The sequence below is a fragment of the Sardina pilchardus genome, chromosome 21 (assembly GCF_963854185.1).
Source record: "Sardina pilchardus chromosome 21, fSarPil1.1, whole genome shotgun sequence".
NCBI lineage: Eukaryota > Metazoa > Chordata > Actinopteri > Clupeiformes > Clupeidae > Sardina > Sardina pilchardus.
This window is the reverse complement of record NC_085014.1, coordinates 9,469,434-9,484,693: the sequence shown is the minus strand read 5'-3', so window position 1 is coordinate 9,484,693 and position 15,260 is coordinate 9,469,434. Positions and strand designations below refer to the sequence as shown.

Here is a 15,260-nt window from a genome sequence, read left to right as displayed (position 1 = left end):
AGCCATCAGGCTTCAATATGGGCACCACTGGGCAGGCCCAGTCAGAATGTTTAACTGGCGTGATAATTTGCTCCTTTACTAGGCGGTTTATCTCAGCCTCCACTTTAGGCCGCATGGCGAAAGGAATCTGTCTTGGGCGGAAATATCTGGGTGTGGCACCTGGTGTGACGTGGATGGTAGCTTTGAGTCCTTTTAAAGTTCCTAGCTCATCTTTAAACACATCTTCGTGCCGTGCCAGCACCTGCTCTAATATCAGCTGTCCACCCTCTGATGCACTCACATTATGGACTTCAGTCCAATTCAGCTTCAGCTGCTTTAGCCAGCTCCTGCCTAACAAACTGGGTCCAGTGCCGCTCACTATGTACAGAGGCAAGGTTTTTTGTTGTTTTTGACAATTTACAGTCACCTCAGCTACGCCAAGCACCTTTATGGCTTCCCCTGTATAAGTTTTTAATTTGAGACTGGTGGGCCCTACTGAAGGCTTATTTGCCTTTGCCCACTGTGCATCGAATTTTGACTTATTCATCAGTGTGATGCTACAACCAGTGTCAAGTTCAAATTCCACGTTTTCTCCATTGACCTGTAGCTCTAGGGTAAACGGTTTCACTTTTGCACGAGCATCCCGCATGTTGTACATAGAAAACGCCTGTTCTGTATCCTCCGTTTCCTCTGATTCATCCATATCATCTGTCACATGATGGGAACGGCTGTTGTAGCTGGGAGCTCTGCTTTGTGTCCAATTCCTACCCCTTTTTTCATTGTTTTGTTTAGTTTCGCTTTGCTTGTTCCTATTTCTGCAAGCACGCCCAATATGGCCTATTTTTCCACACGCATGGCATTTTTCTTGCTTGAAACGGCATACCGCAGGATCGTGTCCGCCATTACATCGATAGCAGGCTTTCCCTTCCCCTGTTGTTTTATCTTCAGTTCGTTTGAATGGCTTTCCCTTTTTTTCTGTCTCTCCTATGTTGTTGCATGATGCTTTCACTTGCATTTCCTGTGTATTTTTGTATGCTGATTCCATCACTAAAGCAATATTCAGGGCTTTTTCAAATGTGAGATTTGTTTCCGCTAATAGCCTTCTCTGCATTGCCTCATCATTTATCCCACACACAAGTCGGTCACGTAGCATTTGAGATAATGTCGTGCCATAATTGCAATCCTGTGCTAGCCTCCGAATTTGGGCTACAAAATCACTAACAGACTCGTTTGGCTGTCTTGTACGTGAGTCAAATTTAAAACGCTGCATAATTTCGCTGGGCCGTGGGTTAAAGTGGTTTTTAAGCAAAGTCACCAGTTCCTCAAAAGATCGGTCGCCTGGCTTGTCTGGACTCACCAAATTTCTCATCAAACTGTAGGTTTGCGCTCCAACCGCACTAATGAGGATGGACTTCTGTTTCACCGGGTCATCGATACTGTTCGCGGCAAAGAAATGCTGAAGGATTTCCACATATTCCTCCCATTTTTGTGTGTTGTGGTCGTATGCCACCAGTGTTCCTATGGTCGCTGACATCTAGGTTCCTTTTATTGCTAGCTTCGCTCAGCTTAGCCGTTTCCCTCCCTCTATCTCAAGGGTAAAAAAAAAATGTCGTTTATCTCTCACCAAGTTCTCTGAAACGTTCCTTCCGTAAGTCCTCGTCGCCAATATGTAGTAACTTGACTACATGAACTCACACACGCACAGTGGTATCATCATAACAGGTGTATTGGTGAACTTGTAGAACATTACATTCAGTACAGCCAGCGGTAAAACTTCTTCTACGGTGCCCATATCTGATGACCTTCTGCCACCTATTGGTCAAGATGGAAAACTACAAATTGCAGTTAGGATTGGGAGAGGCATGAACCTTGGATAGCCATGTTGTGTTCCTCTTCAAAATGGATAAACAGGCACATCAACACAGAGAAAACAAAGGCACTGACATAGTGGTGCTTTATGTAAATGGTGTTGCTAATGGACGTAGAGGCCTCTCACTTTATAGCATACATGCTTAGTCCATGTGTTGGCAAATCTAACCTATTTTCATGCACACTTTGTACAAAACCTTACGTTTGACCTAACAAAACAGTTGTTCAAATTCTTCTGGTTTCTTCTCCAAGAATAAATGTGTTTCTTTTAGAGAGAGAGAGGCTCATCGCTGCTTTTTGACAGGTTAATGAAGAGAGTAGCCTTCTATAGCCTTCTGTCTGAATCAAAAATGAACACTAGTATAGCTATCACCAAACCAAGCTCAATCTTTTAAGATTGAACATTAGTCTGGGGAATCTGCTCTGTATTTTCTACTGCACAAGAGGCGTGATCAATAAGCATAGGTCAAATGACTCTGTACGCATTTGGATAGTCCTTCAACCAATCAAACCAATCTGGGTGCGCCAGGTAGATAAGCCAGTTAATGATTGGTTCCCACAGATTTGTAACAAGCAGGATAGAAAAATGTGGAGGTTTCCAGCCTGAGCTGCAGGGCGAAATGAAATCTCTGGCAGATCAGACTGGGTTTACCCAGTCTAAATGGACATTGCATGATGAATGTTGGAGGATGAAATACCTTTCTGCATGAGTCTGAGTTACTAAACCATGTTTTTTTTAAATCAACAAAACATGCTACTGTATATCAGAAATGGTCCAGAATTTGTTCTCAATGATAATGTTAGACTTTTGTTGCTTTTCGTGGGTTGCAACAGAATTGATTTGTATTAAAATCTAATCTGTTCTTCTGACACATTTAATCACAATGATGTCTGGAAGCATAAGCTGACAGACAAATCTCTCTCTCTCTCTCTCTCTCTCTCTCTCTCTCTCACACACACACACACACACACACACACACACACACACACGCACACTTGCATCAATCTCATGCATGAGTCATCTGGCTGTGACAATGCTGTATTGTCTCTGAGCTCAGCTTAGACACAACCAGATAACAGCCAGTTACTAGGTAAAACATTGGGTAAATAAAACACCAGGGTCCTTCAACACACACTCGCACACACATGCATTCACGTGTGCTGCGCACATACTGTACACTAGGGTGACCAGTCTGGGTGAGTGGTGGTGGTGGTGGTGATGTAGTGTGTTTCTGTGTGAGGGGGGCGACCTCGGCCTGAACCTGTGTTGTTCAGCTAATCAAAGATAAGATAGTTATCTTGGTCACTGTAATGGCTATACTTGCTGTATCTTCCTTTTTCAGGACAGGCAGGGCTACATAGGCCTATGGGAAAAGTATGATGTGATAATATTTGCTTATGTCTTACGTCAGGCTTTATATTATCAAGAAAAAATAATTTGTGATTTGTGTTCTTCATACTTTTGCATTAATGTCTCTAGGAAGCATGCCAGTAGACATATATTCATCATATCTGTGTAAGTGGGATGGAATAAGAACCATAATAGTGTGATATTCAATGGTTAAGCAATTTACAGAAATGTATGTGCTGACATAAATAGTTTACATTAGAACACATTATAATTTCTTAAAACCGGATTAGGCCTACTCGGGAACCACTTATTGTACAAAGGCATACCCTCGCATAGAGCTGCTGTGATATATGGTTTGTCATTTTACATAAGTGAAGAGTTTGTGTATTTCACCGCGAATGGGTGTGCTGTGTGCAGAAGACAAATAGGCCTAACCTACAGTATGATTAAATTCAACCCATTTTTTAGGTCTTAGAAAGATGTCTAGGAAATATTATATTCTATAATAGCCTAGGCCTTCCTAGGTCACCTTAGTGCGCGCGCACACAGACACAGACACAGACACACACACACACACACACACACACACACACACACACACACACACACACACACACACACACACACACACACACACACACACACACACACACACACACACAATTATTAAAGTATCCATTATTTAAATAAATTAAGGACTTCAAGCCCTATCCAATACACTGATTATGTTAGAATTTAACTCTAGGCCCACTGCGTGAAAAGTTGTTCTATTGGCCTGTAGCCTATTGGCTTACCGGTAGGCTATTTGAAGATTTGAAGATGGTTAGTGGCACTATTGGGTGAATCTCCTTACGGAACTATGACCAAGATAAGATCACAGAATTCATTAATATTATTGCTTATTATCAAATCTGCATACTTTACAATACTACAATGTATAACTTAGCCAGAGACTTAACCTAATTTAGGCTAGGAAACACCTCAGGACTGCGAGCATGCAGGTGGGTGTATGCAGTCAACCTTCCGTGCCACTAGGAGGCAGTAAAATGTGCAAACGTCAAAATCAGTTATACGATGACAATGTGCTGTAACAGAAGAAGAAACCAACATGGCGTCGCAGTACTACCAAGACATGCAAGAGCACTTTAAGAATAACAATAAAAGTCGTGAATTTCCTGCTCACAGTGCCAAAGTGCATTCAGTTGCTTGGAGTTGCGATGGCAGGAGACTTGCGTCAGGATCTTTCGACAAAACAGCGAGCGTATTCGTCTTGGAGAAAGACCGGTTGGTAAGTGGGTCCTCTGGCTTCTGTTCATTTGGTGCTGCTACCAGTCACGCTCAACTTCCACGAAACATTCAGTTGATAAATTGCTTTGGTTGAATTAAAAAATGCCAGGCTAGGTTAAATTGCATGCATGTTAACGTAACGTTAGCCCCAGTTCATTCATTAGGATGCTGTGCTCAGTTAGCCAGAGTACATTATTGTACAATAAGATACTAGAATAATGAAAGGACAGTTTGGTGCAAAATATATGTTCATAATCGAAAGAGTGGTAGGCCTATGATGCACATTTCCAGTATATCTAATGTGACTTAACGTTATATTTGTGTATTCTAAAAAAATATTTTCGTGTTTACAGTATAATGCGTTTCGTAAATGAAACTCTCTCGTGGTTGTCCTACAGGTTAAGGAGAACAACTACAGAGGTCATGGAGATAGCGTAGATCAACTGTGCTGGCACCCGACTAACCCAGATCTGTTCGTGACTGCCTCCGGAGACAAGACCATCAGGATCTGGGATGTCAGGACCACCAAGTGCATGGCAACAGTCAGCACAAAAGGTTTGCCATTATTCATCCGTCATTGGCCGGGTTTCCCAGATTCCTTAAGAAGCTCCTAAGAAGTTCTTAGCACTTAAGAGCTTCTTCTTAACGAATCTGGGAAACCCGGCCATTAGCCTATTCATATATGTTATGTCAGTCTTCTTTATGTTTGCTCCTAATGCCCAAGATAAACACCAAGCTCATCATGGTGTATTTATAACCAATCATTATGATTATTGTCAGTGATTTTTACAGCTGATGTTCACTTCTGCTTTAGGGGAAAATATAAACATATGTTGGAGCCCAGATGGACAGACCATTGCTGTTGGAAACAAAGATGACGTGGTCACCTTCATTGACGCAAAAACTCATCGGTCCAGAGCTGAAGAGCAGTTCAAGTTTGAGGTGAACGAAATCTCCTGGAACAACGACAACGATATGTTTTTCTTGACCAACGGAAGTGGCTGCATCAACGTTTTAAGGTAAAAGTCAGAGTGAGGTTGGAGTTTTGGATGGGGGTGGGCGGGGGTTAACTAATGTACATACTGTATGGCTGTAGTACTAGGCTATCAGCTGACTACTGTTACAATAGTAATCAGACAAATCTAGTTGTCAAAACATTTGATATAATGCTCTCAGATGTACTTAGGAAAGGCCTACTTTCTTTGGGGGAATAAGGAATCTCTTGCCTGGCAAGCCAAACTATACATTAAAAGTATAGTCTGTAGTCGGATAATTCACAGAGCTGAAGCCTGTGGGTTGGATGAGTCGTTGTCTTTCCAACTGCCTCTGCACGTAATAGGTCGGCGCTTGAGACCAATCAGTGCTTCGTTACGTTGTTGTAGCTATCTCGCTGTCGCGCAGCTCTGTCGTCACCGTGCTAAGGCGGGCTCAAGGACTCGGTACACAGATAGAGCGTTCTGATTGGACAGACTGACTTGGTGTCGGACGCAGGATTGCCTTAACGGTGTGACGCTAGACCATCCCGCTAGTCAAAATGTTTTGCCGCTAGGGTGCGTCTAGATTTCTAGGCTAAGGAATCTCTGTTCCATTATGGAATGCCCCTGATCTGCCTGCAATTAGGATTTCACCTTGCTTCCTGTCCACGTTTGCTGGGTCCAATCACAAACTGGCTTGTCCACCAAGTGAACCCAGATCGCTGGTCTGACTGGTTGAAGGGCTATCCAAGCTTACAGAGTCAGAACTATAGCCATTGATCATGCGTCTTGTGCAGTAGAAATAAAGTGCAGACTCCCAAGACTATTCCTGAGTGCTAGTTTTGCACGGGTCGGATTATTATGACCCGCGGGCCGAGCGGGTGCAGGCGAGACTTCCAGATAATATCGCGGGTTGCGGGTAGGTAAGGTCAAATTCACTAGATACCAACATTCTGGGTTAGTGTGTGTTCGTCTGTGTGCGGTAGGCTGAAGTGAGATTTCCCCCGTCTGTTCCTATCTACTTCTCCGTCTCAAATGCACACACACACCTGAGTTGATTGGGCACCCTCCCATCGAGGTTATGCTTGTAAGCGACTGTGCACGAACTGTGATTGACAGTCAGATCTGCCAATGATTATACAGCCTAGCTCTTATTGGACCAGAACAACCGGGAGCTGTGGATTTTTGCAAAACAAATAACGGGCTCTAGGTAGACATAGAAGTGCCGAGTTCTTTCTAAAATTTTGATTTATGTTGTTCTGTCAAAGCATACTCTGTTTCAGTGAAAATAACCAAAAATTATCTTGCCAGCTGCATCTTTGACTAAAAAATAATCTTGGCGGTTTGTTATAATTATTGTTATTGCAATAATTATAATTATTGTTATTGCAATAATTGTGAGCAACGTGGTTTTTTTCTATTTATTTCTATGTGAAATGTTCATTTTTCTCAAAATAAATTTGCTTCAGCAAAAGAGGCTGGCAGCTCTTGGTAGTAAGCTTAGATCCACGTATCGGGTGCTCTTGGAAAATGGGATCAGTTCATGATAAGGAAAACAAGCCAGGCTCTCCAGGAATGGTAATGGAGGAAGGTATATTTCATTCTTATTATGGTACTCGTTAAAGTGTCTAGCCCAAAGATTGCCCCATGAATAGAGACTTTAATGAGTACCATGATAAGAATGACTCCCTGTTAACTATACAGGGCATTGAGCATATCAGACCTACAGTATGACGAAGGCTGGTAATCGGTTGCAGAGACTGAACCAGAGAGTCTTTATGGATACACTGCCTGAATGCCATGGAATATCCAGGTCTAAATGAAGACATCGACTTCACCTGTTTTTTATAGTGATGTACTGATGCATTTTTTATTATACATTTATTTTATTTGACTTCTCTTTTCTGCTGTCTGGATATGTTGAGGGTCACCCGTTGTAGAGTGTCTGAGATCTAGGCTGTGTCCAATTGTCAAGGGCGTACGCTGGATAGTACCGTCTCTGTTAGCTTGATGTAATTTACGGAAAATGCACACCGCCCAGCGTGTGTACTTGTGATTCAGACACAGCCCTAAGTCCTCATTCACTTATGCCCTGCCCCTAATGAAGACCAAGTGTGGTCGAAACATACTAAAAGTACCTAAAAAGTCGGAGCAGCACAGATGTACAATTAGCTGGATTTTAATTAAGGTGCACAAAGGGACTAACGTTTCAATGCTTCAGGCATCTTCCTCAGAGTCCTACCAGAATCTACTCTTTCGTGCTTGAAACATGTTGCCGTTTTTTTCTATGAATTAGCCAGTAACGAATAGCGGCTTTTTAAATATACCTTCCTCCGTCATCATTCCTGGAATGCCTGGATTGTTCTTATCATAAATTTGCTTCCCTTTAAGTTTGGATATTTCCTCATTGTTTTCGTTGTAAGATTACAGTAAACCACCAACAGATTATTTTTCATACTGGTTTTGAAGTCAACTTTTGCGCTGTTTGTCTAAGTGGATGCCTTCCTGCTCATCATCGTGTCTCCATGTGTCTTCTGTCTGAAGCTACCCTGAGCTCAAGCCCATCCAGTCCATCAACGCCCACCCCTCCAACTGCATCTGCATCAAGTTCGACCCCACTGGGAAGTACTTTGCCACGGGCAGCGCAGATGCCCTCGTCAGCCTTTGGGACGTGGAGGAGCTGGTGTGTGTGCGGTGCTTCTCACGGTGAGGAACGACACACACACACACACACACACACACACACCTTTTTTGTCCCTGACTAACCTTGAGTCTCTCTCTCTCTCTCTCTCATTCTCTCTCCCTCTCTCTCTCTGTCACACTCGCACACACACACACACACACACACACACACACACACACACACACACACACACCTTTTTTGTCCCTGACTAACCTTGAGTCTCTCTCTCCCTCTCTCTCTCTGTCACACTCGCACACACAACAACATGTATGTTCCTTTAACTACAAAGTTACAACAACAAACAGCCCTTCCTCCCCTGAAATACATGCACTATGTTGAAGTGAAGTTTAGGGATGAAGAGTGTTAATGTGTATAACACAGGGCTGCAACTAACTTCCATTTTCTTAATTGAATAAGCTGACGGGTATTTTCTTGATGACCCGATAAGTTGTTCGGTCGATAGATTATTAGACAATTCAGAAAATGTTGATCAGTGTTTCCCAAAGCCCTTGACGATGTCCGCAGATGCCTGGTTTTTCCCATAGAGAAAATATTCAGCTTTAAGAAGTTGGATCCGAGAATTTGAGTTTTTTGTTTTCCTTAAGAAAAAAGTGATTAATTCAATCGTTGCTGCCATTATATAATGTGTCAGAATAAATAGCAAAGCCATGCCCTTGAAACTCTCTTGGAGAACACACATTCTTTAATCCCCCTACAGCTTATATCACTTGACACGTTGTATCTCCCCCCGGATCCTTCCTCAGCCTTGCCTATATTGATGATTTATTGTTGATCACAGCAGATACAGTTCCTTACGTGATGAATTGCTTGGCTGATGCGAGAACTTTAAGTGGGTAGTCATCAAGCTAAGTTATTGCTGCACCAGTAGTTCGGGAACAGCTTCCATAAATCACGCCATCTTTAGAGCTGTCCCAAGAGGAGGGCTTTTGAAAAGTGGCTTCAGGTGTATCATCATTTTATTGCCTATTCTGAAACTTCATTGTTTTTTATGCGCGTTAAGTGAAAGTTGAGGATGGTTCCTGTTGAGAGTGAGTCATGATGCCTTTATAGTTGTAGATGACAAATGATGGTTAGACAGCTGCTGGCTTGAGCTGATTCTTGAAAAGTATGCAGGCAGAGTAGCTCGCCCTGCTAAAGGGTTCTGCATAGGCTGCACTTTTAGTTGTGCAAGGCTGATAACACCACCGTAGGTAACGCTTGTCAAAAATAGTGCTGCAATCATGAGGAATAGGACTAGACTAGAATGCATAAAATCAGCAGACCCATCAACACCATTTCGACAGCCGTCTATGTATTCATCAGTCACTGTTCACTCATGGTTGTTTACACGTTAGAAAGTCCGTCTCTTCTCCCTGAGAACACCCCGGTGTAAGTGCTCCGTGGTTATTGATTGTCTTCCTCCTATTCCCTCGTATTGATCCCGCTGTGATGATGATGATGTTGTTGTTGTTGTTGTTGTTGTTGTTGTTGTTGTTGTGGTGCTGCAGACTGGACTGGCCGGTGCGAACCCTCAGCTTTAGCCACGATGGGAAGATGCTGGCCTCCGCGTCCGAGGACCACTTCATCGACATCGCCGAGGTGGAGACAGGTGAGAGGAGCGCGGGAGCGTGGACGCGTGGGCGGCAGGGTCCACTCCGGGTCCGCTACAGACCCAAGCAAGGGCCTCATTAGCCTGGACGGCTCTCAGAGCACGGGCGGGGGAGGGTGGGGGGGTGGATTTGGGTGGGGGCGGACTAAATATAATACTATAATACAAGTATAATTTAGTATAATACTAAATAGTAGTTGCCCTGAATGTTTTTGTAGGTTTTGTTTTTCCACATTGTTTTTGTTAATGCATTTGAATGTGCAGGAAGATAAAAAAACATGCTGAAAGTATCAAATCATGCTAAAAAGTGCTCACCTTTGTCCTGGGGGAAGGGATGGGGAGTGTGGGTGGTGGTGGGGTGATAGGTCTAACTTAATAGCCTTTTTAAAATCCAATACTGTGAGTGTCAGAGGTGGAAAAGTCCAGCTTCAGAAAGTAAATGTCCTACATATCTGTGCCAACCATTTGATTAAACCAGCTGATGCTAATTAGCACAATTCTTCTGCTAGGTAGAGCAGCTAATTAGTGAGATCACCTGTGTTAGTGTACGGCACGAAGCAATACATGTTTGGATCTTTACTTTCTGAAGCTTGACTTTTCCTTTTTGCACATTCAAAAGATCTCTGTTGTCTGTACACACAGCTTTGGCTTTGAGAGAACATAAATAGCGCCTTCAGACGAGCCTCACACACTCTGGGCCCGAGTGGCATGTTGCTTCAGGAGCACGCTGTTGTCAACGCACCTGAATACAGCGTAAAAATAAATACTGCAGTCTTAAGCCGTGCTAGAAATGTCCACCGTTTGTCCAGTTTATTGAGGGCAAACTGCAGTTCACCAGGACAGGTGTGAAGGTCACAGGTTCTCCAGATTGATTTGTCAGTTTCACGCTGGCTATAGGGTATGTCGATCATGCTTTATGGCTGGTGATGTAGCTCTCACCTTGCCACTGAAAGGATCACTGAGCACTGTTGAGGACATAAACCTGAGCGGAAGAGGGAGACGACATATTGTGAGATATAGACGCAGTTACTTTGTGTTGATGTATTAGATTAGACGGTGGATGCTTTCACATCAATTGGATTAAGACGGTATTTTGTTTGTAGGCAACCAGACAAATGTCTTGTGTGTGAAATCGATTCACACATAAGTATGAAATCCCTTATTCATGGCAATTTGGTGTATCACAACTGTGTGTGTGTGTGTCATTGGGAACCGGCCATATAAAAGTGGTATATGGATGTTGAGATAGGAACCAAATCACTTGGATCATGGAAATGATTATATTAGATGGTTGTTTGGATTCTGTACACACACTGCTTTATGTGATCATTGTTCCTGAGGCTATAGGCCTCGGTGGAACAGTTACTGTATTATTTCCCTTATTTGAAACAACAGGTTGTATTGTATGGCAGTAGTCACATACAGTCGCATATGTATGGAAATATAAAAATGACATGCTTAACAATCAGTCGTTTGCCAAAGGAATGGGCCCAGTGTGTATGACCTGATTATATCAAGCTTTTGTGTGAATATTTTCAGTTTCAGATGTTACTCTGTTTCGCCCATATCTCTGTGGTTTCAATAAACATGGGAAAACATGTCCAAAAGGAACACAGAGTACAGACAGAAGGCTCAGTCTGTATCCGTACTGAGTGTTAATGAGCCTTAAATGTCGTGTGTGTGTTTGTGTGTGTGTGTGTGTGTGTACGATTTCCTAAGGTCCTGTCAGACTCTACCTGAATCGTGTGTGTGTACGGTTTCCTAAGGTCCTGTCAGAATGTACCTGAATCTTCTATGTTATATTTAGAAGTAGGGCTTTAAATACTGTGTATTTGGTGTATAAAGTTGTGTAATTGTGTGTGTTTCCTCCTGCAGGAGAGAAGCTGTGGGAGGTGCAGTGTGAGTCCCCCACGTTCACAGTGGCCTGGCACCCCAAGCGCCCCCTGTTGGCGTACGCGTGCGACGACAAGGAGGGCAAGTACGACAGCAACAGAGAGGCTGGCACTGTCAAGCTCTTTGGACTGCCCAATGACTCCTGAAGAATCAGCCCTTTTTCCCCTCACTGACACACACACACACAAACACACAGACAGACACACACACACACACTCACAGTCAAGCCAAGTTAGAACAGAGGTCAGGGGGGTGGAGTTGACCTCTGTCTCTCTCTATCTCTCTCTCTCTCTCTCTCTCTCTCTCTCTCTTCATCTCTCTCTCTCTCTCTCTCTCTCTCTCTCTCTGCTTTCTGTGACACACACACACACCCACACACACACACACACACGCACACGCACACGCACACGCACACGCACACGCACACGCACACACAGTACAAAAGAGTCTCCATTCATTTGTGTGAATGTGCTCAGCCTCCTTAACAAACAAACTGATCATTCACAACACACTCACATGTGTGCATCGTATTACATAAGTCTCCAAGGCTTTGATTGATGCAACAGTGAGAGGCACCGATAATCACCTCGGCCAGTTATACTTTTACAGCGCATCAGCCATCACTCTACTGGACTTTTTTTTAATTATATTATCAATTATCCATCCTGATTAGTCACTGTTCCGCCATCGCCCCTTGTTGCCCTCTGCCGATTCAGTCATCTCGACAAAGAGCGTTACAAAAATCTTTTGGGGGGGGCCTCTGTCTTGTACAACTCCACTCCCACATGTCTGCGTTGTATGGTCTCTCATGCTATCTGGACTCTACCTGTTAGCTGCTAACAGACGCAGCAGAGGAGACTGAGTAAATCGTGTATGGTTGAGAAGTCCGAGTATACAGTCGTGGTTGTATTTTTGCAGTTCAGACATAGTGGGTTTACACGTTCTTGCCAGTCCACCTCTTGTAAAGGATATAAACTTGGGAATAAAAGGCTACTCTTGAAATATTTCTGTATATCTTGAATAACAGAGTAAATTGATCTCCCTCCCACCCTACTGCCCCACAAATCCCCACTCTCTGCTAATTCGGTCAGAATAAATTGTATCGTTAACATTAAACGCTCAGCTGTATATCAGATGGGGACCAGTGCTTGTAAGGGCCAAATAGCAGGACTCATAGCACACTATCGAGGGTGCCTATTCTTGATGTATTTTTTCTCTATCGTTTCCCCTTCTGTGTTCAGTTCAGCTTGTAGTAGTAGGACAGACCGTGCTAAGGCTTGGTTAGTGGGGGTACATCAACAACCGAAAGGGTCCAATAAGGGATTGTGGTGTTCCCACTGATGACCTGCAGAGGGCGATATTGTATATGTTATGTCTTTGTGTCCTCAGACCACATTCCATTGTGGTTCTCCTCTCAAAACAAAGGGGGAGTTGCAGAGCTTTGTTTTTACCACTGCTAGTGTTTTTTTTAATTTTTTTTTTTTATATTAAAATGTGAAAACTGTACTTTGGACTATTTTTCTTTCTTATACGATCCTTTGTCTTGTCAGCTTTTTATCAGGCCATAGCCCTCTGCCTGCCGATAGAGACGTCAACATATTGTTTTATTGAATTTTATTGTGTGTTTTTTATTCTGAGCAGGAGGGCAATTCTCCCTCTTTCTCACACACACACACACACACACACACACACACACACACACACACACACACACACACACACACACACTGGGGGTCTATTGGCTGGAGGAAATGCTTGTGAAGTCACTTCCTCCAGTAGCACATTCTTGGGGTCTGAGACAAAAGCTGGATTTGGGGGGTTAGCTAACTTTTGGTTTAACCCTTAGTTGGGTTTTCAGTGTCAGCGGTTTAGTTTTTATCAGTGTACATTTCTATTGTATCGCCTAACTTAACTCCACCTAACAAGGTTATGTTCAAGATAACAGATCACTATGCATAAGGCACACCGTACTGACCAATCGATCAGTCAATATCTATTGGAATCTGTTTGAAAGTAGCATAACCAATTATTATTGGGAGGGTCTCTTGTTTTTTTTTTTTTTTTTTTTTTTTTTTAACAATTCCGCTAATATTGATTTGCACGCCACTCAAATAGGCTGCATCTAGCCACCCAATTAATTGAATGGAATACACAGCTGTGATTATAGCTAGACAGACTTGTGCCTTTTATCACAGGGCCGTGATCTGTATAAGCCTGTTCACTTATGCATTCATGCAGGCTGCCTTGTTTTTGCAAGCTTTGCACTCCAGCTTTTTACTTCAACGGTGTTCCCATCCTACCTTGCGCGGTGATTTCATTCACACTGCTAAGGCAGTCTGGAAACTACCGCCCTCATTTTTGCCTGAGATAGGGGACCAATCACAGAACGGGGGGGGGGGGGGGGAGCAAGACCATGATGAGCTATGCACAGACAGACGCATTTGATAGACATTCGTGGTGCCCAATCAACGGATCTGGGCATATTTTCAAATTTGAGAAAATGAACCCCAGGTTGCCAGACCACGTCTCATTTGAGAAGTGGTAGGCGTTAGCCAGGCTTGCTTTTTACTGCAACCGTGTTGCTTTTAGCATGCCTTGTCAATTTATACTTGTTTAGGTTCATAATTTATTCCTCTGTGGTGAATCCTGGTTTGCCGTTGGTCATCAGCTGCCCACAATGGCCAACACTGACACTTCTCCCCTGAATGCGTACACAACACAGCTTGGTTGGGGAAACCTGCGAGCGGTACTATAAAGCAGAGCTATTGACTTATCTAGGAGTCTTTAGGATCAAAACGATCTCCAAAATGATGCTGGGTGGAATATCCATCCTTTTAAAATTGTTATTTTAGAGCAGTGGGTGACAAAAGTAAGATAAGATAAAGTGCACTTTATTGTCCCCCGTGGGCGATAGTGGGCTCCAGTCACTGCATGGCAACTTGCAACATACCCCATAAAATATACGCAGAAGTAGACCATTCAAACATGCTTCACTGTATCATCCACAAAAGAAACATTGCTCAGCAGAATGTGTACAACACAATGGGGGTAAAAGTGAACCCCATCAGCAATAATAATATTATAAGAATAATTCTGTATTCTACTAATAAACTGTTACTGTTTAGAATCTTGCAGCTGGGATAAATCATTTTTTATATTTAATTAAATTACATTCTGAATCTTCTCTTTGAGGGGAGCAATGCTATTTCCTGATTCAGTATGTCGGTAGAATCATGTAGAATCTTATGTGCTTCCCTGAGTGCTTATAATGTTGATTGAGTAAATCAATAAACTCACACTGAAGTACAGCCCTCTGGGTTGCCATTGGGGGGCGCTGTTGTGCAAGCGGCAGCACCACACCACATTTGGGTTTCAGTGCCTTATGGGGCCCCAGGTTCGATTCCAGCTTGTGGTCAAGACCCCGATCCCACCCCATCTCTCTGCCATTTGCTTCCTGTCTCTCTGCTGTCCTATTGATATGAAGGCAAAAGCCCAATACATATACAGTACTTGTATATTGTATTGTATATTGTATACTGTCACGACCTCGCTCGTTCGCTGCACTGTTGTTAGGGTTTGTTAAACCAGTTAAGCGAAAGGCTAGTATAGGCCCCT

The 15,260-nt window shown here is 43.2% G+C and overlaps 1 protein-coding gene across 1 annotated transcript; it reads left to right on the top strand.

The window, feature by feature from the left end:
* Positions 1–4,301: 4,301 nt before the first annotated feature.
* On the top strand, positions 4,302–13,151 carry thoc3 (THO complex 3). Its single transcript, XM_062525128.1, has 6 exons — positions 4,302–4,487; positions 4,885–5,041; positions 5,301–5,505; positions 8,005–8,166; positions 9,652–9,752; positions 11,628–13,151. The coding sequence occupies exons 1-6, from the start codon at positions 4,308–4,310 to the stop codon at positions 11,789–11,791; spliced, it is 969 nt and encodes a 322-aa protein (XP_062381112.1). The 5' UTR covers positions 4,302–4,307; the 3' UTR covers positions 11,792–13,151.
* Positions 13,152–15,260: the final 2,109 nt, after the last annotated feature.